Source organism: Rhineura floridana, chromosome 1 (assembly GCF_030035675.1).
Source record: "Rhineura floridana isolate rRhiFlo1 chromosome 1, rRhiFlo1.hap2, whole genome shotgun sequence".
In the NCBI taxonomy this organism is placed as follows: domain Eukaryota; kingdom Metazoa; phylum Chordata; class Lepidosauria; order Squamata; family Rhineuridae; genus Rhineura; species Rhineura floridana.
Genome location: NC_084480.1, coordinates 306,961,395 through 306,987,254, shown reverse-complemented (window position 1 = coordinate 306,987,254; position 25,860 = coordinate 306,961,395). Strand labels below are relative to the sequence as shown.

Sequence of the window (25,860 nt, the reverse complement as noted above, 5' to 3'; positions counted from 1 at the left end):
TAATTCAGTGAATTTGAATTAACTCATTCCAAGCACTGGTCCTGGGATATACACTGCATGAGTGTATACCCTAGGATGATTCCCATAATCCTCTGCAACGTTTAGTAGATATGCACTGAATAGCTTAGCTCACCTCCTTCCATCTGACTAACCAGAGAGCATACGAGACAATTTCTGAAACATGAATTAACCACTTATCCCCAAAGAGTTTTACAGCTTTTTTTTGTTACTCAATTCATATAACCAATGAAGAAGAAATAAGTAAATGCTTCTCTTTAATAGTCTCTGCACATTAGGGTGGCTTAAACCAGCCAGTTATTACAGGGATCAGTGGAACTTACATTAATAGCCAGAAGCACTGGCTTTAAAGATTGTATAATTTTTTTAAAAAAAATCAGAGCAGGTGTTGCTTTGGATTTTTCTTCCAGAGGGTGGTCTTTGGGGAATACTTGGAACCAGATAAACAAAGGTCAGCATTGTAACATTGATAACTCAACTCCCACTTGTCTTTTCTAACCGTTAATGAATGTTGGGCAACTCAACTCACTTAGTATTCTTGGCTACCTTATGCTTGCCAGCATCTTCCTAACTTCCCCCAGTCCCTCCCCCTTGTGCTTCGCTTAGATTTGTGTGGGTATAGTTGAGGCCTTTCTTCAATTTCCTGACAGTAGGTCAGTGGAAAGACCCAGGTTCAATCCCCAGCATCTCCAGGTGGGAGTGGGAGGGACCCTAATCTGAAACCTTGGAGAGCTTTTGCCAGTCACTGTAGCAGGGGTTGGGGTTGGGTCATAGACTTGTTACTTTTTGGGGAGCTGGGTCCCAACCAGGTTGCTATGTATGAGCCAATCAGCATGAAAAGAGAGCATGTTAGCCCTCCTTGTCCTTTTGTGCTGATTGGAGCCAATCAGAGTGAAAGGAGGTGAGTCAGTCATGAGAAGACTCTTCTCAGTAGCTAACACACACACTCCCCTTTCATGATTATTGGCTCGTAGGGATGTCTGTTGTAGTGGAGTGTGGACTCAGGAGATGACAGGGAGAGCAAGGGAGATGAGACAAAGTGGGAAAGGGGGTGGCTCTGAGGGGTGTGGTGTGACTATCATAAAGGGACCCTGCATTTCTGAATTTGCCATTACGCTACTGCAGTGTAGACCATACTGAGCAAGATGGACCACTCGTCTGATTCACTCCAAAGAAACTTCTTATCCTCCCGTGATCCATAACAGTTCTCTCTGCCCATTTTGAAGGTTTAGGGACAATGTGCTATATTAAAACAGATGGAAGCATATGGAATAGGATACTAAAGCAGAGCATCTGCCTTGCATGCAGAAGGTCCCAAGTTCAATCCTGAGCATCTCCAGGTAGGGCTGAGAATGTCCCTTCTCTGAAAACCCTGGAGAGCCTCTGCCAGTCAGAGTAGACATTATTGAGCTAGATGGACCAATGGCCGGCTCATTATAAGGCAGCTGAGTTTCCTAACGAGACATTCCAGGAGCAATGTTGCTGTGTTTGGTTTCCTTTTGGAAGAGAGATTGCTGGAAATTTTGGTGCCTTTTGTAACATGATTCCCCGCCCCCATTACAAATGTTAAGCATGGAGGATCAAACAGGCAGGCAGCTGAATCTGGCAAAGCAGCACCAGTTCCACAGAGCAAACAGTGCACCTTTGAAGAACTGCCTCCAATACCTGAGGGTGGTGTTCAACAAGTGGTAGTGCAAGGATTAGCACTAGCAGAACAGGACTTTTCTCCTCTTTCCTCCCTCTACACACCCCCTAAATCTGCTCTGGGGAGATTTGGGGTTGGTGTGGGGTGCATGCGAGTGGAGATGTGTGCACTAGAACTTGTGGGCATCCAGTGAAGTTGAATGTGGGAAGATTCAGGACAGACAACAGAAAGTACATCTTCATAGGTTGCCAGGCTCAGGGCCTGAGACTGATCCTGTATCTTTAGGAGAAGAGAAAGTCAGCCATGTGCAGGGGTTGTTGCAACACTGTAATGGGAAAAACCACAAGGTGGAATTCTCCCTTCCCCCTGCACAACTTTTAAGGATACAGAAGACCTCTTCGTTGCCAGGCCCGGCCTCCAACCCTACATCTTCATGAAGCACATAGTTAAAACTATGGAGTCAACTTCCCCAAGAGGCAATGATGGCCACCAACTTGGATGGCTTTAAAAGAGGATTAGACAAATTCATGGAAGATGCGGCTCTCAGTGGCTACTATTAGCCATGGATGACTATGCTTTGCCTCCACAGTCAGAGGCAGTATGTTTCCAGATACCAGTTGCTGGAAACCACATGAAGGGAGAGTGCTTTCGTGCGCAGATCCTGCTTGTGGGCTTCCCACAGACATCTGGTTGGCCACTGTGAGAACAGAATGCTGGACTAGATGGTCCATTAGCCTGATTCAGGAGGCTCTTTTTATGCTCTATATACAGTCATGTGACTACCCTAAATTGGATGCTGGAGTAGATGGTTTTCGGGTCTCATAAGCATATGTATTTCTATCAGAGTTTCAGCCCTAAACGCATGTAGTGCAGTAATTTATCTTTTTAATGCTACTATTAATTTTTAAATGTATGGTGTTTTAAAATAATAACATCAACAATCGTACAATGAAATCCTATACACACTTGCTTGGAAGTAAGTCCTATTGAACTCTGTGAGAATTATGTCTGAGTAGACATGCATAGGATTTTGTGACTAAGTATGGCACATGATTATGTCAATTCCATAGACCTGGTTCATGCACAGTACAATCCCCAGTCCAGAGTGGCTTGCTGTGAGGGCAGCCATGTGGAGGAAGTAATCTATGAGTCACTGGTGTAACCCACAAATATTCCTACATTAAATAGGAGAAATGGGCGGGTTTAGTATTTTCTGACAGTGTGATTCCCATCCGTAGTTGCAGTGACAAGGAAAAGAACAAGATCAAACTTAAATGTATATTGAAGTAAAAAAATAGTTCTCATATATGATCACAACAGGTAAGTAATAATAATATTCTTAACAGTATGGTTTCTATTGCTTCATATCAGTAAAGAAATTAAAATTTCTCCTTTTTTCAGCAGTTAACAGGGTGCAACAACAACAAAAATGAATTCACAGTCCTTTTAGGTTTGCTGCTAGTTTCTTGCGCAGGAAATAAAATCTTTCTTTGTTGCTTGGATCCTAAAAACAATCAAAGCAGGCCTGTGAATAACAGAGTTTGCTGGTCTTCCCATCCCCTCTGGAGCAGCTTGCTGTTCTCGGGTTCAGCTGGACTGCTGGAATCTTCTCAGAGACGCCAGCCCACCCTGAAGGGTATTTACTGAGCATGCACCAATAGCTGGTTCTAGAAAGATTGGGGAAGGGTAATAGCCACACCCAATGCCAGTAAACACAGGCATGCTGGATTTACCATTCTTCTTAACAATGCTGGTAGCAACAACTGAAGCATGGGTTACACTGGCACCACAGCTTCCCAGAGATGATTATTGTGAATGTGGGAGGAAAAAAGTCGCCCTGTGCATAAGCAAATTTCCACTGGGCAAGCCATACATTCCTGCTGATTTATACATTTAATATTCCATATGACTGCAGTCACAAGATCATTCCATGCAGAGGCTTTAGAACAGATGTCGCCAGAATTGGCCTCCACAGTCTCTTACGGACCCACTGTTAAATACCGTACCCTGGAAGACAATCTTACTCGGCCAAGAGTGATTGCCAATGAACTCATGGCTGCAATGTTGCCCTTGAGGTCTTTTCCTGTTGTCCATGAAGCACTTGAGAGGCCCCCATTCACTGTCCCCTTGATCATGAGGTGGTAAGAGTGCTTATCTTTTTCTCCCTTTAAAAGTACATAGAGCTGAAGGAGGAAGTTGGAAGACTGGCACTCTTTCCCACTTCCTCCTTCCACTCTATGTGCTTTTCAAGACTCAGATTAATTCTACTGAACACAATTTTTACCCAGTTCCCTTGGAAAAGTGAAATTCATATGTGCACACTTTCCATGTTCAAGGTTTTCAAGTTTGCTCCAAAGCTTATTCTCCCCTCCCCTCTGCTTTTTGCAGCCTTATAGAAATCATGTGAACTACAAAAATAAAAGGTGGGCATTTTATGTACAAAGGCCATGCTTGGATGACCAAGATAATCATGAATCTTTCCCCAGTACATACAGCTTTCAGTCATTCATTTGCTGTGAGCTACAATTAAACCAGGAAACTTCTAATTAATCACAGTTTTCCATTTTGTCCAAACTGGGAAACTAGGGCTTCCAGATTTGGAACAAGCCAAATCAGCTTCAAACCATGGTTTACTATCCTGGCTTGTTCCAAAGCTAGAAAGCAAAGTTTCCCAGTTCAGACAAAACGTGAAATAATGGTTAATTAGAGGCTTCTGGGTCTACATGTGGCTTGAGTGAAGAGGAACTAAGTGTCCCCATACATGAGCAAAAGGCTCGTGCATATCTAGGCTTAATAAGCGAAGATATGATTATTTGGCCCAGTTCAGTATGGATATCAGATTTTACCAGAGCTCAGTAGCAGAGCACATGCTTTGCATGCATATGATCACAGGTTCAACCCCAGGTACGTAAAGTTACAAAAGGGTCATGTGGCAGTGGATGGGAAAGACCTCAGCCTGAGACTATGGGCAGAGCTGCTGCTAGGCTTCCTGGACAAATACTCTAACCTAGTATAATGCAGTTTCCTATGCTGTACAAATTTGCTTCTCTGAAAACAAATGGCTTGAAAGAAATGCAGGGAATGTGTGCTCCAAATATATCTAGGAAACTTTAGGACGCCTGGCTGCCTTTGCCATCTTACAAACAGAAAAGCAACTGCAAAATACTTGGCTCTTTGCAGTACACTGGTGCCTCGATCCATCATGGATCAATGCCGTGGGAGTTTCAGTGCACAGCCGAAGCTCCTCTGCCTGGAATGCTTTCTCATTCAGTCCAATACAGTCAGCTGCTACATGTGAGCATAACCTCCTTTTGCACATGAGGATTGTGCCTTCCACTGAAATGAATGTGTGAAGTCAGTGTGTGCAAGAGATCCCATGTAATATGCATCTGAGCACATAGACATCTGTATAGATTGAGGTGGCATAGCCAATTCTCACATGCAAACAGTCCTCTTAAAGGGGAAGAGTCGTAGCTCAGTGGCAGAGCACCTGCTTTGCATGCACAAACATCCCAGGTTCAACCCCTGGCATCTCCGGGTAGGGCTAGAAAAAGTTTCCTGTCTGGAACAGTCGGTGTAGGCAATCCAGAGCTATATGGATTGTCTGACTCAGCTTCTTATTCCCTTTGGAATAACCTCTAGATATCCCACTGTAATTTTCTAAGCACGTGCTCTGCCCCCGCCCTCCCCTGCTTTGGAAATTGTTTTGATGGGTTTCACTGGTTATTCTACTATGTACAGTTGTGTTCCTTGAAAAATTATGAATAACTGTTCAATGTTAATAGTAATAATAATAATGAATGGATAGATGGAATTGCCAACCTCAAAACCCATAGAAAACATGCCATCAAAGCAGTTTACCTATATTACTTGTGTGCATTTTGTGGTTCAGACTTTTCCTTTTAAAACTTTTGGTCGTTTGAAGTGAATGAATTGCATGGAATGCTATTACAGTTTGCAATGCAACATGATCATTAAAAAAGAAAGAGGAAAGACTGCATTTTTAACCCAAGGGGACTAGCAGGTTCATTCTTTTTGCATGTGCTTTCCCCTAGACTCTGGCTGCCCTAACAAGAAATTCAATAAATCTGCTTCCAAACCATCTTGCACAAGCTTTGCATGTCCAGTCTGGGCCTGAGGAAATTAACAAGCGAATAGAGCACACCATCGACTTGCGGAGTGGCGATAAATTGCGAAGAGAGCATATCAAGCCTTTCTCCCTGATGTTTAAAGACTCTAGCCTGGAGCATAAGGTAGCTGAGTCTTGATAGATGCTTTTTGCCAACTCAGAACTGTCTTGGAATTAGTGAATAAGATGACATTGCTTTGGATTTTCCTCTCTGATTTTCCTCTCTCCCTGCACTCTCCCCCAGACTGAGCTGAAAGCCATTCATAACACGTACTGTGGTACTTGTAGTTGCGTAAGTGTGATTATTCAGTTTAAGAGGCAGTAAACCCCTTCTGGAAGCCTTTCAAGACAGTGAAAGCAGGAGGATGACAGAAGGGGAAACAGAGATTGGCTTTTAGAAAGCACTTCTCTGTTGCTCTGGAAGTAGGCAGACACCTACATTGTAATAATGTGCTAAGGGGTTTTGTGACTGATGGGTGTCTTGGAATGTTCATGAGCATTCAATGGGCCGTGGCTTCACATTAATCACAAATGCATGTAACTACAGCCTGATGGCCCTTTTTAAAGAGGGAAAGCCACTTCTGGAATAGGTGATTAGAAGCACAGAAGCAAAGGGCAGGAAGAGGGCACTTTCTCTTGCAAACATATATTTGAAACTCACAAGCCACTTTACAGGGTAATTCATAGCAGGGAAATGGCATGCCCTCCTTGCTTGAGGTTGCTCAACTCCTGATTTGGGGAAGGGCCCCAAAGATTTGGGAACTGAGTGGCCAAGCACATGCTTTCCATTGAAAAGGACTCAGGTTCCCTGGCATCTCCAAGTAAGGCTGGGAAAGACGCCAGTCTGAATCCCTGGAGAGACACTGCTAGTCAATGTAGACAATACCGAGCTAGACAGACCAATGGTCTATCTTGATACAAGGCAGGTTCCTATGGTCTTAATGCTCTCTCTGGGCCATTGGGCGGGAGTCTTGCCCTAAGTGCTTAGAAAATGGGAACACAGAATGTTCGCAGGCAGTGTATGGCAGACTATGATCGAAATTAGAGGCCAGTTTGGATGGGCAGGAAGCCTCACCCTAGCACTAGGGATAGGAGGAGCTGTGTGGTCAAGGTAGGCAGAATAGGGGAGATGTCCTATGAAATAGGGCAACTGTAGGGCAAAAGGACCAAACTAGGCACAGGAAAAGAGCAATGCTACGGAAACCTGAGGGGGGCTGCAGGTGGAGGGTTGAGAAGGACCAGCAGAGAAGACAGAAGAAGGAAGAAAGGAGCGACCAATAAGCAATGAAGGGTAGTGCTCTTTGGGACTGGTGGGGCAGAAGGCAGGGAGACCAACAGTAGGAGGAGCCAGAGCCAATGACAAGCACAGCCTGAGCCAATGATAGGCAAAGCTAACCGATTCTGCTTTTGCTCCCATTCCCCTCCTTTACCAGGGCAAAACTGAAACAGGTTCAGGTTCAGAAGAGGGCAACAAGGAGGATCAGGGGATTGGAAACAAAGCCCTATGAGGAGAGACTGAAAGAACTGGGCATGTTTAGCCTGGAGAAGTGAAGACTGAGGGGAGATAGGACAGCACTCTTCAAGTCCTTGAGAGGTTGTCACAGGGGAGGGCCAGGATCTCTTCTCGATCATCCCAAAGTGCAGGACACAGAATAATGGGCTCAAGTTATAGGAAGCCAGATTATGGCTGAACATCAGGAAAAACTTTCTAACTGTTAGGGCAGTACTACAATGGACCCAATCTCCTAGAGAGGTGGTAACTGGCTCTCCCAAACTGGAGGCATTCAAGAGGCAGCTGGACGGGCACCTGTTGGGAATGCTTTAACTTGAATTCTTGCATTGAGCAGGGGCTTGGACTCGATGGCCTTATAGGCCCCTTCCAACTCTACTGTTCTGTGATTCAGTGAGACTAAGGAGCAGGCAGCTAACAGCCAGGGTCACCTTCTGGACTGGTTATAAGAAAGAAGGCAGGTGGGCTTGGAGGAATCAAGTCTGAGGTTGGTGGGGCACTGCCCCATTTGCCCTAATGGACCAGACTCTGCTGGCAATAAAATTGAGAGTGCAAGCTAAAGAGCGGTGAAGCTGTAGTGTTGCAGGAAATGAAGGAGAGAGCAAGTTGGGTGAACCAGATGAAAAAAAGAAGGCACATCTCCTGCACCTTTGATAGTTGCATAGAAGAGGGAATTTCAGCTGGTGTTCATTTCCTCTTTTGATCACCTATTAAAGTTACCCCTGGCCTCCCCAGAAGAAAGAAATGTGCTGGTCAGTGAAGGATGCTGCAAGCCAAATTGACCGGATGAATAAGGCCTGACTAGTCAGAAAAAGCAAACATTGTAAAGATGAATAAAATTAGGTGGGACAGAGATGGTGATGAAAAAGGGAGGTGCCAAAAAAAGGTAGGGCTGGGGGCCATCTTCATAGACAGGGCCTAGAAAGAGGCAGGGCTGTGAGTTGTTGGCACGAAAGGGGTAGGAAGCTAACTGCGTAGGACTAGCAGACCCACATCCTGAAAGGTCTGTACTCTAAGACAGGTGAGGAACCTCAAGCCTGGAAACCAAATGTTGCCCTCTAGGCCTCTCTGTCCAGCCCATGGAACTGTCCCCAGGCCACACCCCTTTCCTAGACTGCACCCCCTCACTGCCCTTGCTTCACATCCTCCTGGAGTGTCTTTGCCAGGCAAAACGGGTCCTTGTACTCTTGGTTGTCTGGATGGAGGGTAAAGAGGGATGTGCAAGTGTGTGCACAAACTAACCTACTGTACAAAGGGCTCTGCCCACTTTTGCCTCTGGCCCTGTCCACCACTGGCATGTGGCCCCAGGAAAGCTGTCCAGAAGGGAACGTGGTCCACGGGTGTTTGAGAATAGGTTGAAAGGTTTTCAAGAACGGAAAATGAGCAAGATGAGGAGGAATTCTGGGGCAGCCCAAACCTATCTTCATCTTCCTTTCTCTTATTGTGTGTACTAGACCAGCTCCAGGTGTGTGAAGAGCCACAGCTGGTGGCCCCCACCCAACCAGCGGGCTTACCACTGTCCCTCTCATGGCAGGGACAGCCCCACTGCAGCCTGTGATGGGCACCTGCTAGCCACCCACCATTTTTGTAGGCTTCAATATAGTGTTCCTCTGGGGCACTGTGGGAACATTGAAATAGCATTTTCATACCAAGGAACACAGGCAGAAGGCCATCAGAACATATAAGAAGCCCTGCTGGATCAGACCAAAGGACTGTCTAGTCCAGCATCATGTTCTCGCAATGGCTATCCAGATGCCTCTGGGAAGTCCACAAGCAGGACGTGCACACAATAGATCTCCCACATTGCTATTCCCCAGTGACTGGTGTTCAGAGACATACTGCCTCTGATTGTGGAGCAGCATGATGCAGGGATTGTTAGGTTTGTCAGATTTATTTATTTATTTTTGCTAGAATCCCAAGATGTATCAACCAGAGCCAGGGACAATGGACATAGGGTGATATCAAACACTGGCCATATGCATTCAGTGGGTCTACTCTGTGAATGGCTTAGTTAGAATTAAAGAGCATGGTGCCCCTGTGATGTTATGCTGAGCCCAGGAGTTTGTTTTTAGCACCAGAACTGAATGGAGCTCACAATCCTTTCACACAAGAGTCCACATCCGGGTGGCTTTCATCATTTCAGGTGGGAGTCATAAACTCTTGCCAATCTACTCTGAAACACCTAGTGGATTCAAATCCCCACTCAGCCATGAAGCATACTGGTGACCTTGGGCCAGGCACTGTCTCTCAGCCTAAGCTACCTTACAGGGTTGTTGTGAAGATAAGATGGGGAGGAGATAACCATGTACTCCACCTTGAGCTCCTTGAAGGAAAGGTGGGATACAAATGCAATAAATGAATAAATAATAGCGATCTACCAATAGATCCTGATTTACCTTCTGCCCATCCATATATCCATCATGACTAACAGACCTTGGCAGCTGTCCGACAGTGCTGGGTGCTGCTGCTTAGACCTCTATCTAGCATTAAGAAATGAGTATTTCCAGAGTGACAAAACATGAATACCTTAATCAGTTCTCACCATGTTTCACAGCTGATTCCCAGGGGCACCTGGCTGGCTACTGATCACTCTTAAGAATCATCAGAATCAAACCTTCTCTTCAAAACTACTAAGGGCACTTCCACACACCCTGTTTATTGAGCATTCATCCAAATTTGTTTGCAGGGAGATTAGGTGACCTATTTAACGAGCATTCATTCTGATTCATTCTAAATAAATAATAAATTTGTTTGTGGAGAGGTTAGATGATGTTGCATCAAAGCAAGTGCTATCCCACACTTTGCAGTGCATTTTCCTATTGCAAAAAAGTGGGCTTCTTGCGCAAGACCTCCCTATCAACTATAATTGCACAACCTGAATTTGCTGATATATGCTTGAATCTGGAATTGCCTCAATGTTCATTGGTTCTGTTCTTTCTCAGCAATAACTCTCACTGGACATTTGGTTCTGCCTGCTGCAACCAATTACTTGTGTCTGAGTACAAAGAGATTCCAGTTTGTTATTGGGGTTAGATATGAAGATTAGCTAATATCTTTAACATAGTAACTGGCTTCGTTTTGCATTTGTTACAGATCAAGGTTTTAATTGACACATTTCAAATTAAATTCAAGGGCCAAATCCCCGTTAAGATTACCTACAACAATGGCATGTTCATTATTTATTTATTTTAAAATTAAGCATACTTTTCCTCCCCCTATTTTGATTCCCATATCAGCTTACAACAAATGAGGGTTTTGATGGAATGGGTAGGTTTTCATAATTCTATATCAACAGTCTTTGCTGGTGTGGTATAGTAGCTAACCGTGAATCATGTTTGTGCATGCTACTCAGAAGTAAGTCCCATTGAGTACAATGGGACTTACTCCCAAGAAAGTGGATATAGTATTGCACCCTAAGAGACTGAGTTATGCATCAGGAAATCTCCAAATCTCACCACTGCCATGAGCTCATTAGATGGTATTTGGCAAGGCAGTCTCTCTCAGCCTTAGCCACTTTCATTTTCTTTAGTATTATGAAATATTTATTTCTCCTTTCCTCCCCAAAGGAAAAATACGGGGGATACTGACTTACGTTACAGGGTTGTTGTAAGGATTATAATGCATGTGGAGTTCTTTGGAACATTTGAATCTGCTTTACAAGTATTAAGTGTCATTGCAGAGTGACATCAGAAAGTTTATAGCGATAGTGGCCCGTGACTTTATATGTAAATTGATATAGGACAATATCCCCGAGTGAAAAATCTTCAGATCTCCCAGGTCTCCATTCCCTACACTTATGAGGGTGGCAAAACTGCCAAGAGAGCCCCCCTCTGAAGCTCTTAGCACCTGAGATATTGTCCAGGCAGGTCCCCGGATTGTAATCCAGGATTTGAAAAGAGCAGCAAATCCCTGTGCAGAGTTTACAGGTCACTGATCAATGCCAGCTCTAGGTTTCGAGGGCTTCCTTGGGCAAGGTGTCATCAGAGAGATCTGTGATGCTTTCATGTGCTTATATTAGAATATTTGTGGTAGAGGTTAGTATTGAGTTATATATGGTAAACAGCTTGTGAAGGGAGGTTAGAGTGGGTAGAGAGGCAGGTTTTTACTTACACTATTTGATTAACGTGATGAGTGCACTTTTGTAAGACCTGCAGAACAATTTCTAACCACACGCTTGGGAAACTGAGTTAAAAGTGGTCTTCTTCATTCATATCACTGATTCATACCTTATTAATGGGTGGTTATGTGCCTTTAACTCGATCAAGACTTATGGTGACCGGCCTATGAATCAGCGACCTCCAATAGCATCTGTCATAAACCACCCTGTTCAGATCTTGTAAGTTCAGGTCTCTGGCTTCCATTATGGAATCAATTCACCTCTTGTTTGGTCTTCCTCTTTTTCTACTCCCTTCTGTTTTTCCCAGCATTACTGTCTTTTCTAGTGAATCATGTCTTACCATTAGGTGTCCAAAGTATGATGACCTCAGTTTCATCATTTTAGCTTCTAGTGATAGTTCTGGTTTAATTTGTTCTAACACCCAATTATTTGTCTTTTTTGGAATCCATGGTATGCACAAAGCTCTCCTCCAACACCACGTTTTGACTGAGTTGATTTTTCTCTTATCCTCTTTCTTCACTGTCCAGATTTCACATCCATACATACAGATCGGGAATACCATGGTCTGAATGATCCTGACTTTAGTGTTCAGTGATACATCTTTGCATTTGAGGACCTTTTCGACTTCTCTCATAGCTGCCCTCCCCAGTCCTAGCCTTCTAATTTCTTGACTATTGTCTCCATTTTGGTTAATGGTTGTGCCAAGGAATTGATAATCCTTGACAAGTTCAATGTCCTCGTTGTCAACTTTAAAGTTACATAAATCTTCTGTTACTGCTTTAGTCTTCTTGATGTCCAGCTGTAGTCCTGCTTTTGTGCTTTCCTCTTTAACTTTCATCAGCATTCGTTTCAAATCATTACTGGTTTCTGCTAGTAGTATGGTATCGTCTGCATATCTTAAATTATTGATATTTCTCCCTCCAATTTTCACACCTCCTTCATCTTGGTCCAGTCCTCCTTTCCATATGATATGTTCTGCATATAGATGAAACAAATAGGGTGATAAAATACACCCCTGTCTCACGCCCTTTCCGATTGGGAAGCAATCGGTTCCTCCATATTCTGTCCTTACAGTAGCCTCTTGTCCAGAGTATAGGTTGTGCATCAGGACAATCAGATGCTGTGGCACCCCCATTTCTTTTAAAGCATTCCATAGTTTTTCATGATCTGCACAATCAATGGCTTTGCTATAATCTATAAAGCATGGGGTGATTTCCTTCTGAAATTCTTTGGTCCGTTCCATTATACAACGTATGTTTGCTATATGCCTCTTCCCTTTCTGAATCCAGCCTGGACATCTGGCATTTCTCGTTCCATATATGGTAAGAGCCTTTGTTGTAGAATCTTGAGCATTACTTTACTTGCATGGGAGAGTAAGGCAATAGTTTGATAATTACTGCATTCCCATATTTCTTGACAAATTTTAGTCAAAATTTGGACAGATGCAATCTCAGTAGTTTGTAGCAACTCTATTGGTACGCCATCTGTTCTGGTGATTTGTTTCTTCCAAGTATTTTAAGAGCAGCTTTCATCTCACATTCTAAAATTTCTGGTTCTTCATCATATGGTTCCTCCATGAATGAATGTTATCCTGTCATCTCTTTTATAGAGTTCTTCAGTGTATTGCTTCCATCTTCCTTTTATTTCATCTCGGTCAGTCAATGTGTTCCCCTGTTGATTATTCAACATCCCTACTCTTGGTTTAAATTCCCCTTTAATTTCTCTAACCTTTCGGAATAGGACTTTTGTTCTACCCTTTTTGTTGTCCTCTTCTATTTCCATACAATAACTATTGTAATAGTTCTCTTTGTCCCTACGTACTAGTTGCTGTATTGTTGCATTTAGGGTTCTAACCATGTTTCTATCTCCTTTTGCTTTTGTTTTCCTTCTCTCTTTAACCATTTTAAGAGTTTCTTCAGTCATCCATTGAGGTCTTTCTCTCTTTTTAATGTGAGGTATTATCTTTTTATTTATTTATTTATTTATTTATTGCATTTGTATACCGCCCCATAGCTGAAGCTCTCTGGGAGGTTAAAACAATTAAAAACATTAAAAACACATGTACAAATTTAAAAACACATTTTTAAAAAGCAATTTAAAAACATTCTTTTGCATTCTTCCCTGATAATATCTCTGACTTCATTCCATAGTTCTTCTGGTTCTCTGTCAACTAAGTTTAAAGCCTCAAATCTGTTCCTTATTTGATCTTTATATTCTTCTGGGATGTTATTTAAATTCTATTTTGGCATTATGATTGCTTTGTTCTTCTTCTTTAGCTTTACTCTGATTTTTGATATGACCAGTTCATGATCTGTACCACAGTCTGCTCCTGGTCTTGTTTTTGCAGAAAGTATGTAATTTCTCCATCTTCTGCTACCAATTTTATTATCAATTTAATTCCTATATTGACCTTTTGGTGATATCCAGGTGTACAGTCGTCTTTTCGATTGCTCAAAAAATGTGTTCGCAAGAAACAAATTATTGTCTTCACAAAATTAAATAAGTCTTTCTCCTGCTTCATTTCTATCGCCTAAGACCCATTTTCCCACAATTCCTAGTTCTTCTCTGTTCCCTACTTTTGCATTCCAGTCCCCCATGATTATCAGCACATCTTGCTTTGGTGTGTGATCAATTTCTTCCTGTACTTCTGCGTAAAATCTCTCCATTTCCTCTTCTTCTGTGTTTGCCATTGGAGTGTAGATTTGGATGATGGTTATGTTAATAGGTTTCCCATTAAATTTCATTGATATCACTTGCTCAGACCTTGCGTTATAGCTCTTAATTGTTTTTGCTATGTCACTTCTCACTATTAAAGCAACCCCATTTCTTCTTAATTTCTCATTTCCTGCACAAAATATTTTGTAGTTGCCTGTTTGAAAATGGCCCATTCCCATCCATTTTAATTCACTCACACCAAGTATTGTAATGTTGATATGTTCCATTTCTTGCTTGACAATTTCTATTTTTCCCTGGTTCATGCTTCTCACTTTCCACCCTGGGCTCCTGCTGGGAGGAAAGGCGGGATATAAATTAAATAAATAAATTCCATGTTCCTATTGTGTACGTCATACAACTCCAGACTCTCCTTTCGCATCTGTGCGCATCAGCCTCTGGGCTTCCTTTTGGCTTTGACCCATCTGCGTCATTAGTCACAGCGCTGCTCATACTTGTCCTTTGTTCTTCCCCAGTAGGTCGCTGTGTGCCTTCTGACCTGGGGGTCTCATCTTCCAGCACTATCTTGTGTTGCATTCAGAGCTTGGAAAAGTTACTTTTTTGAACTACAACTCCCATCAGGCCAATCCAGTGCCCATGTTGGCTGGGGCTGATGGGAGTTGTAGTTTAAAAAAGTAACTTTTCCAAGCTCTGGTTGCATTTTGGATACTCTGTTCATAGGGTTTTCATAGTAAGAGGTATCCAGAGGTGGTTTACCATTGTCTTCCTCTGAGTTTGGATGCATCTTAGTCTTGGAAGATTCAGGACAGACAAAAGGAAGTACTTCTTTACTCAGCGCATAGTTAAACTATGGAATTTGCTCCCACAAGACGCAATAATGGCCACCAGCTTGGATGGCTTTAAAAGAAGATTAGACAAATTCTTGGAGGACAGGGCTATCAATGGCTACTAGCCACGATGGCTGTGCTGTGCCACCCTAGTCAGAGGCAGCATGCTTCTGAAAACCAGTTGCCGGAAGCCTCAGGAGGGGAGAGTGTTCTTGCACTCAGGTCCTTCTTGCGGGCTTCCCCCAGGCAACTGGTTGGCCACTGTGAGAACAGGACTAGATGGGCCACTGGCCTGATCCAGCAGGCTCTTCTTATGTTCTTATGGTGTCTCAGCTTTGACCATTCCGCCTTGGGTGCCCCTGCTAGGAGTCTAGCCTCTTGGTCTAGATTCCTGACAGCATTGCTCTCAGCTTCTTCTCAACCCCCCTCAACCATCCTAGAGTGGGACCTTATTAATATCTTCTTTTCAATAAATCTGTTTGGTTTAAAAACATGCCTGGTTCTTGACCAGTTATCACAAAGAGCACATGTGTTAGCAAAATATAAACAAGGGATGAAAGTGTATCAAATGGTGGCAGCAGAGTTTGCCCTAGAGAGGTACAGTAACAAGTTAAGGGAGCAGCCCATAGCTGTGGTCCGTTAATGACATTCAGGAAGGGGGTGTTTGAGGCCTTCCTAGTGCTTGAACAGCAAGAAGCAAAAACAGTCCGTGGCTGTAGGGTGTGTGGCAAAGCGTATCCCTTCCTGCTAAAAGGGGGGGGGAGGATACAGCAGGACCCTTCTCATAATTGCTGCTGTTGTCGCTTGTCCTTTGGGCCTGACCTGCACAACTGCCGGGGGAAAGGGCTGGGTAAGTGGAGGTGATGCTTCTTCTCCTTGCTCACTGGCTTAGAGGGGACAAGTGGAGAAGGAAGTGACAGCAATGAGGTGGAAAAGCAGATCCCAGGGGCTCCACATCCTGGCAATGGTCCCTCTGCTGGTGTATAGGCTTCAGTGGGTACCCAATGGCAGAGAGAGCCTTGACTAGGGACATGGAAGCAATTTGATTCTGTTGACATTTAAAGACGGATCTCTCAAATTTCTACTTTTTGAAACAATATGAGAACTGAAACTCAACCATCCTTCAAAATTCGCACTTGTCCAAATGTTGTGATGCAGTTCTCCAACTAATGTTTACAAAAAAGCATAGGGGAAAGTGCCTAAAAATGACTACATTCGTGAAATTGCACAAACAAGACACCTCTAATTTTGGACTTTTGGAACTGGGGGGGACACAATCCCACATAAAGCTGCATCTCCAGCACTCTTTGTCAGAGCATCTTCCAGTTGCAGAAGCTTTCACTGGCCTTGGTGGGGGGTTCCCTATCGGAAGACGTCCCTCATTGTCAGCCTTTCACTCTCTGCTGTAGGTAGTGCCCCCTGGCCACTTAATCCCATTATTTTCTGAAATACTGGAAACAAGACAAATAGGGAATGCAACCTAGATAAAAAAAAATCAGATAACTGTTTCTTTTTTTTCTGTTTCTTTTCAAAGAAATAGATGATGACTTTAAATCTGTAAAACATGTCAGTTCCTATAATTTCTCTGCTGCCTGGCGAGATCATAATGACTGTGTTTTTTAAAAAAAGAAAAGAGCATTTGAAAGCTTAGCTGTGTGAAATGCCTATAATAAAACAGCCTTCATAGGTGCTGAGTTGTTTTTACATCAGGGCAGTATTTGGCTATCAGAGGCAAGCTGAGACCTGATGCCACTTAAAGTTTAACCATGTTGTAAACTGGACCCATTAAGCTCTCAGTGCTTGTCAGTGTTATTATTTGTGAGGTGTGTGTGTGTGCCTTTCGTAGGATTGCCACCTTTTTCCCACTAGCCCTGCTGTATCTGCTCCTTACCACAGCTCGACATGTTCACATCATACATTTAAAGACAGCCAGTGTGGTATAGTGGTTAGAGTGTCATACTGGGAGGTGGGAAACCAGGGTTCAAATCCCCACACAGCTGTGGAACTTACTTTGGGACCTTGGATCATTCGCAGTCTCTCAGCCTAACCCAACAGGGTTGTTATGAGGATAAAATGAGGAGGGGAGAACCATGTTTGTACGCCACCTTGAGCTCATTGGAGGAAAGGAGGGATATAAACATAAGAAGATAAGAACATAGGAAGCTGCCTTATACTGAGTCAAACCGTTGGTCCATCTAGCTCAGTATTCTCTACACTGACTTGCAGTGACTCTCCAAGGTTTCAGGCAGGAGTGTTTCCCAACCCTGCCTGGAGATGTCGAGGATTGAATCTGGACCTTCTGCATGCCAGGCAGATGCTCCACCACTGAGCTATGCCCCTTCCTCTGATCCCTGCTGGACCAGGCCAATAGCCCATCCACTCCAGCATCCTCTTCTCACAGTGACCAACTAGATGCCCATGGGAAGCCCACGAGCAGGACCTGAGCACCAGAACACTCTCCCTTGTGCAGTTTCCAACAACTGGTATTCAGATGTATGTTGCTCAGTTTACCCCTCACAGAACTACAATCACCAGCACCCTTAACAAACTACAGTTCCCATTATTCTTTGAGGGAAGTCATGCACTTTCAATGTGCTTTCAGTGTATGGTATGTACGCAGCCTCAGCTAAGTGGTAGGAAAAGCTTCTCTTGATACATTTCCGTGTGTGTTGTTGTTTTTACTGGCAGAAAAAAAAGAGTTCATTCCCCTAGTTTAAGGATGAGGAGCCTGTTTAAGGCCTTCAGATACTGTTGGACTGCCAGCTCATATCAGCCCCAGCCAGCATAGCCAAAGGATAATGTGAATGATATTCTCCTTCCATTGTTGGAGGCAGAATGCTCCTGAATGCGAGTTGTTGGAAACCACTGCTGGAGAGAGTGCCCTTGTGCTCAGGTCCTGCATGTGGGCATCTGATTGGTCACTGTGAGAACAGGATGCTGGACTAGATGGGCCTTTGGCTCATTCAGCAGCCAGACTCTGCTTATATTATTAACCATCCCTACTCTAGCTTGTCCTCACCAACTCTTATCATTATTTTTTCATATTTTTTAAAAAAGCTGAAGCCAACATCTTATATACATTCACCAATAATGACATACAATTTTGCCCAAACTATTCATATATTAATTTTTTTTAAGTTCAGTATATTACAATATAGCAAAACATTTCCCATTAAAATGATGTCTAACCCTCCAAAACCAGATAAAAGGTTGCCACTCAGCCATAAAATTAGATTTTGTTGTCTGACATCTCTTAATTTAACTGCTCTAGTTAGTTTGCTTCACTGTGTGATTGGCCAGATGTTGTTCATCTACTCCTTGCATCTTGGGATCCTAGAGTTTTTTCCATTTCTTAGCTGTCACAAACGTAGCAGCTGTCACTGTTACTCAGTGTGTTTTGGTTATGTTTACATGATTAATTTCCAACAGCATTGTTTTTTCCCAATAATAATTCATAACCCGTCATCTTCTGAATATTTCAAGATTTCACAATGTAAAGGTAAAGGTAAAGGTGTCCCCGCACTTGTAGTGTGAGTCATTTCTGACTCTTAGGGTGACGTCTTGCGACGTTTACTAGGCAGACCGTATATATGGGGTGGGATTGCCAGTTCCTTCCCCGGCCTTTCTTTACCCCCCAGCGTATGCCAGATATTCATTTTACCGACCACGGATGGATGGAAGGCTGAGTGGACCTCGACCCCTTTTACCGGAGATTCGACTTCCTCCTTCCGTTGGAATCGAACTCCGGCCGTGAGCAGAGCTTCGGCTGTGTTACTGCCGCTTACCACTCTGCACCACGGAGGCTCTTTTTACAATGTATTCTACCTATGTATAGGATTTGTGATGTGTCAGAAGGTTTATACAATTATGAATGGTGTACAAAGAGAAGAAATAGATATATTCCTCCCCACCTCTCACTCAAAATATTTAGAATGCAGGGTTGGAAGCAATGTGCCCTACTTTACAGAGGACAGTCCTCTGTTTTAAGGGATGTCATGTCTAGAGGACAATAATCTATTGAAGGCATCCTCTATTTGAAGGCCCATGTCTAGTTTAAAGATAAAGAGTACAAAGAAGGGAGATCAGGGGCTTTGAAGCTGCCCATCAACTGAGGGCTCACCTGCATGGGAGCATTTCTTCATAGGAAATACACTTCTTTTACTTTTCATTTGCATAATCCGCAGTTCCTGCTCAATGTTAGCTGCCAATCACTTTTTCCCATTCACAGTGAGCAGGCATTCCTTTGGGGAGGATCAGTCGTGCTTTTTCCTTGTGGCCCCACCCTCTAATTATACATTTCCACTCTCTCTGGTTGCTAGGTGACCGAGCATGCTCAGTCTGTTCTACCAGCTGTAGTAGGTTCCTTTGAAAAAAACCCCAGAAGTGTAGATATCTGTAATTTCCCTGGCAGGATACAACTGAAATACAAATCATTGTTTGAGCAGTTATGGCTTTGTGCACAAGTTAGGGGAAAAACAAAAATAAAGGCACCATTTGCGGCAACATAAAAAAGGCCAGCAGAATGGAGGAGAGCAACCGGAAGTTGTTTGACAGCCTACAGGAAATAAAATCAAGTATTGGAGGAGGGAATGGGCGTGGAGAGCAGAGCGATTGACACACCCACCTAAAAGCATTGGAGCAAAGTGTCGGCAAGCACTAGAGAATGGGAATGAAGACTTTTTTCTTCCCTTTTCTATTATCAGTGGATTGGGTTGGTACGGATTTACAGGGGGGAAACTGTGTGATAGCTTCTGTTTGCCAGTAACATCATGTGAACCATACAAATTAAAAGAAGGTATAAGTAGCACCAAACACACAGTAAACCACCATGAAGATGAGCCCTGAACAGTCCTGCAGGTCAGCTGGTCGTAGTCTTCTCCACAATGGTGAGATGTAGCTATTTAAATTACAGTAATTATTTCCAAATGTGCATCTATGTATATAAACATATGCAGGTTTAGTAGAAATTTGCATCCTCTTTTGTCCTTTTTCTATTATGATAATGTAACTGGCTTACCTCTAATGCAGGGTCATCCAGTGTAACAGATTACCAGTAGGTTTAGAACATGTGGAAGGAAGCACTTCACATACACAATTAATGTCCTGAATTCATTGTCACAAGGTATGGAGACAGCCAGTAGCTAAGATGCCGTGGGGAAAAAATATTTGGATAAGTTCATGTTGGGTTAGTAGCCATGACAGTTAGCTGTAATCTTCATACTCAGAGGTGGCATGACTCTGGAAGCCAGATACTGACAAGCAGAAGAGGTTCTTAGGAACATAGGTAGCTATCTTATACCAAGTCAGACCATTGGTCCATCTAGTTTAGTACTGTCTATAATGACTGGCAATAGGTCCCGAGAATTTCAGACAGCAGAGATTCCTAGCCCTATCTGGAGGTGCCAGGGATTGAACCTGGGACCTTCTGCATGCAAAGCAGATGCTCTGCCACTCGCCCAACAGGCCTTCTATTTGTGCCATGCCTGCAAACATCCCATAATTCTGTTTTGTTCTTTTTTTATTGCTGGTTTTTGATATGTGTTGTTGTTTAACATTGTATATCACTTTGGGAGTACAAAGGCAGTTCAGATTAGTTTTAATAAGTAAATAATCCAGTGGAACAATGGGTTGGATCCAGACAGGTAAGTTAGTCACACTTAGGTCCCATAGATATCAGTGTGAAGTTGGTCAAAAGTTACTCACATTCTATTAAAAGCAGTGGGAAATTACTTGCAGCTAAAGCCCTATAAGGATGTTCATTATTGGGGGGTTAAAAGGAAGACAGAGTGTGCACCAGTGCGCTAGTTGTGACCCCTCATTTTCATGCAAACTATGTGCTCAAAAATGCAGCAGGGAAGCCCCTCTTCTTGTGGAGGCTCCCACATGGTTTAGAACCCTGAGGCCTCCCCACTGATGACAGTCATCATTGAACATACAGAGGGTGACAGGGATGAGGGGTGGAGCTAGCACGGTCACACGTGCTGTCCCCACCTTGCATGTTAGTTTAATTTTCATAATGAACATCTGAAGAGGGCTCTGCTTAGACCACATTCACATCATAGGTTTATTCCACTATTATTCCACTTTAAAGAGCCATGGTTTTCACCAAAGAATCCTGGGAACTGCAGTTTGTGAAGGGTGCAGAGAGTTGTTAGGAGCCTCCTATTCCCTTCATAGAACTACAATTCCCAGAGTTCTCTGAGAAGAGGGACTGGCTATTAACCCAGTCTGAGAATTTTAGCTTAGAGGAGGAGTCTCCTAACAATTCTCAGTTATTTATTAATTACAAAATTTGTATCCTGCCCTTTTTCCTGAAGGAGCCCAGGGCAGCAAACATAACAAAACAACGTAACAGCAAGAAAAAGAAAAGCATTCTAAAAACAGTTAAAAACATTGTAAAACACTGTTACAATTTTTTTTAAAAAATCTAAAACACAGTTACATTTTTAAAAAATCCATCCAGTGATCTTCAGGTTGCCAGGAACAGTCCCTTTCAGCCATCAAATGCCTGGATAGACAGGCATGTTCTTCCATTCATGTGACCAAGACCAACCTGAGACATCATTTTGCTGCTTGATGCTGAGCAGCAAGACAGACAGATATGCATGTGTGCGCACATGGATAGTGCACAAGGTCAGCCAAGTTCTTCCTGCTTCCAAGCCTGGACAATATTTTTGAAAAGTCTTGAAGCTCCAAATCCTTATCTCCTCCACCTCATGTGGACCAAGTTTGTCAGGTGGGTGGGGCTGCCTGCCTGCCAGTCAACTGTTAACACAATGGCATCGGGTGACACTTTTTTGCTCATGCACAGGGTCAGCTGATTATTAGGGATTGCATATGTGGCACTATGCAAGCCCTGACCGTCAGCTGCCTCCAGACCCCCTTTGGCCCAGCCACATCTTTACTTGCCCCACACCTGCTATCATATATGATGTCTTGAGCAACACAGCCAAATGGGCTGTGGATGGGCTTAATAAGGCTCATGGGCCGAAGACTCTACACCCCTAGAAGGTTACAAACTTTCTTTCCCAGAGCAGTAATTGTGTCCACCTGGAACTCTAAGGGGTGTGTCCCAGCAAGCTATGTAACTTACAGAAGCCCAAAGCAGCAGTCTTGGGAGGGATTTGATAAGTTGCCGCTACCTACTAGAGCAGCCACCTGTCTATAAATAGTACTTTTGTCAAGAAAGCCAAAGCACACACTTTTTCAGCCATGAGATAGATCATCCCATGGGCCCATTCATAGAATTGTGGGATTAGTAGAGCTGGAATGGGCCTATAAGGCCATTGAGCCAACCCTCTGCTCAAAGCAGGAATCCAACTTAAAGCATCCCCAACAGGTGGCTGTCCAGCTGCCCCTTGAATGCCTCCAGTGTTGGAGAGCCCACCACTTCCCTAGGTCATTGGTTCCATTGACATACCGCTCTAACAGTTAGGACGTTTTTCCTGATGTTCAGCCGAAATCTGGCTTCCTGCAACTTGAGCCTGTTATTCCATGGCCTGCACTCTGGGACAATCGAGAAGAGATCCTGGCCCTCCTCTGTGTGACAACCTTTCAAATACTTAAAGAGTATTATCATATCTCCCCTCAGTCTTCTCAAGGATAAACATGCCCAGTTCTTTCAGTCAGCAGATCAGAATCGTAGAGTTGGAAGGAGCCTATAAGGTCATCAAGTCCAACCCCTTGCTCAGTGCAGGAATCCAACTTAAAGCATCCCTGACAAGTGGCTGTCCAGCTGCTTCTTGAATGCCTCCAGTGTTGGAGAACACACCACCTCCCTAGGTAATTGGTTCCATTGTCATACTGCTCCAACAGTTAGGAAGTTTTTTCTCATATTCAGCTGATGAACATGCTGAGGTTCATTCCTTGTTGCTCACGTTGCATTACTGATCCCAGCATTTCCACAGCACCGTTTCCCTCCAGGTTAAGTGGCATAAGCCATCCACTTTGTAGTTTTTAATGTGGCTGATTAAAACGCAGCCGGGTAAAACTTGGATGCAAGATGAAATGGCTTTTGCTTCCCTGATGTGGTTTCCTTATAGGCTCCTTCATAGAATATTTCTGCTGAAGCAATCTCTCTCTCTCTCTCTCTCTCTCTCTCTCTCTCTCTCTCTCTCTCCCTGTGTGTGTGTGTGTGTACATATACATATTTTAGAGAGAGAGAGAGATAAAATCTCACCACAGGAAGCTAATTAATTTACCAGATCACCTTGCTAATTTTGCAGAAGCCTTACAAAGCTGTCTTGCTCTCTTTGCAGAGGGGTTAAAGGAGACTAATGTTATCTCCTCCTCCTTTTTTAATTCTCTTTTATGTTTTAGTATTCCCAAATGAGGGATGAAGTGTTCAAGTCGAACTTGGTGTGTGCATTCATGGTCCTCATCTTTATCACTGCAATCCAAAGTTTGCTTCCTTCTTCAAGGTAAATGCAAAGACATTCTGTTGAACATTATTGCAGGGTATTATTCAGTATTTCTGCATAGTTTGAGTCAGGATGTGCATAGTGCTTTCCAAAGAACAAATCCGTGCACCAAAGACCTTACAGTTTAAGGCCCTATCTGCAACGTACATTTAAAGTAGCATTATACCACTTTAATTTGTCATGGCTTCCCGCAAAGAATTCTGGCAACTGTTGTTTGTTAGGGGCGTTAGGAGACCCCTATTCAGAGCTACATTTCCTAGAGTCCCCTGGGAAGATGGATTGATTGTTAAACCTCCTGAGAACTGTAACAATCAATCTCTGTTCCTAGGGATCTCTGTGAAATATAGCTGTTGGAGGAGAATGGGTTTTTCCCTAATAACTCTTTGAACCCTTAACAACTACAGTTCCCAGAATTCTTTGGGGGAAGCCATGAGTTTTACATAGGAACATAGAGAGCTGCCTTATTGTCAGACCATTGGTCCATCTAGTTCAGTATTGTCTACACTGACTGGCAGCAACTCTTTAGGATTTCAGGCAGGGTTCTCTCCTACCCCCACCTGGAGTTGCTGGGGATTGAAATAGGGTCCTTCTGCATGCAAGGCAAGTGCTCTGCCGCTATGGTCCTTGTTAACAGAGCTTGGAAAAGTTACTTTTTTGAACTACAACTCCCATCAGCCCAATTCAGTGGCCATGTTGGCTGGGGCTGATGGGAGTTGTAGTTTAAAAAAGTAACTTTTCCAAGCTCTGCTTGTTAAAGTGGTATCGTAGGAGTTTCAATGTATAGTGCAGATGTGGCTTATGGTAAACAGGGAAAGTCATCCCCTCCCCACCCCAACTCCATATACTTTGGCTTGGTCACAATAGGGGAGGAGTCGCCAATATTGGGTCTGCAGATGCCAGTGTGCCCACCATTATCTCCAATGGCACTGTTATGCCACCTCTCACAGCAGCCATTTGTGTTATGGCAGGCCTCCCACGGCCGCTAATGTGCCCACTGGTCCAAAAAGTTTGGCAATCTTTGCAAAAAGGGTATTGAGCAGAGCTTGGAAAAGTTACTTTTTTGAACTACAACTCCCATCAGCCCCAGCCAGCATGACCACTGGATTGGGTTGTTGGAAGTTGTAGTTCAAAAAAGTAACTTTTCCAAGCTCTGGTATTGAGACTGGTAATGAGTTGTGCCAAAGTCTTCTAGAAGAGGCAGACTCTGAGGAACCAAGAGAAGTGGAATAGTGTATTAAATAATGGGAAAGGTGGTTCTAAAACACCATTGCTGCTCTGAAAACTTATGTGCATTGTTCTGTCCTTGAACTAGTTCTGGGGGAGGAGGGAGGAGGGTTCACAGGGTTTCAGCAATCCGTGTTAAAACTAAGGGATATTTGCCTATGGTGGCTGACTATGGGTTAGTTCCTATGCTGTCATCAATACATGACGGCATAATGCGAAAGTGTATTTGTTTTTCCTCTGCCTTAAGTTTTGAAATGTATCTATTTAACATATCGGTCTTGAAATCTTAGACCTAATGATCTAATGTCTAATGATTAGACCTAACGATAGGTCACTGTGATAGCTATTTTTGTTCCTGTTGAAAATAACAATTATAATTACAATACTAGAACCTCAGGCCATATTTTATTTATTTATTTATTTATTTAATATCCCTCCTTTCCTCCCAGTAGGAGCCCAGGGAAGCAAACAAAGAAACTAAAAACTCTAAAATATCATAAAAAGAGAGTATAAAATATATTAAAACAAAACATCTTTTTAAAAAAGCTTTAAAAACATTAAAAAGCAATTCCAACACAGATGCAGACTGGGATAAGGTCTCTACTTAAAAGGCTTGTTGAAAGAGGAAGGTCTTCAGTAGGCACCGAAAAGATAACAGAGATGGCACCTGTCTAATATTTAAGGGGAGGGAATTCCACAGGGTAGGTGCCACTACACTAAAGGTCTGTTTCCTATGTTGTGTGGAACAGACCTGATAGGATGGTATCTGCAGGAGGCCCTGATCTGTAGGGCACAGTGATCAACTGGGTATATATAGAGTAAAACAATCTTTCAGGTGTCCCGGTCCCAAGCTGTATAGGGCTTTGTACACCAAAACCAGAACCTTGAACGTAGCCTGGTAGCTAATGCACAGCCAGTGCAATTCTTTCAGCAGCAAGGTGATATGTTGGCGATACCCTGCCTCAGTGAGCAGTCACTAATGAAGCTGAATGTTGGAAGATTCAGGATAGACAACAGAAAGTAATTCTTCATATAGTACATGTTTAAACTATGGAATTTGCTCCCACAGGAGGCAGTAATGGGTGACTTTAAACTGTGTTAAAATAAATTCATGAAAAATAAGGCTATCAATGACTACTAGTCATAATGGTTATGTTTTACCTCCACTGTTGGAGGATGTATGCCTCTGAATATTATTCAAGGCCTGCTTACGGGCTTCCCATAGACATCTGGTTGGCCACTGTGATAACAGGGTGCTGGACTAGATGAGCTTTTGGCCTCATCCAGCAGGGCTCTT

At 43.3% G+C, this 25,860-nt stretch overlaps 1 protein-coding gene across 1 annotated transcript in view; it reads left to right on the top strand.

The window, feature by feature from the left end:
- The window catches only part of ADCY8 (adenylate cyclase 8), a 214,862-nt gene that overhangs the window by 140,013 nt on the left and 48,989 nt on the right, over positions 1-25,860 (top strand). The window contains 2 exon segments of the mRNA XM_061607483.1: positions 5,719-5,916; positions 23,239-23,339. Of these exon segments, the coding sequence (XP_061463467.1) occupies positions 5,719-5,916; positions 23,239-23,339 (299 nt within the window).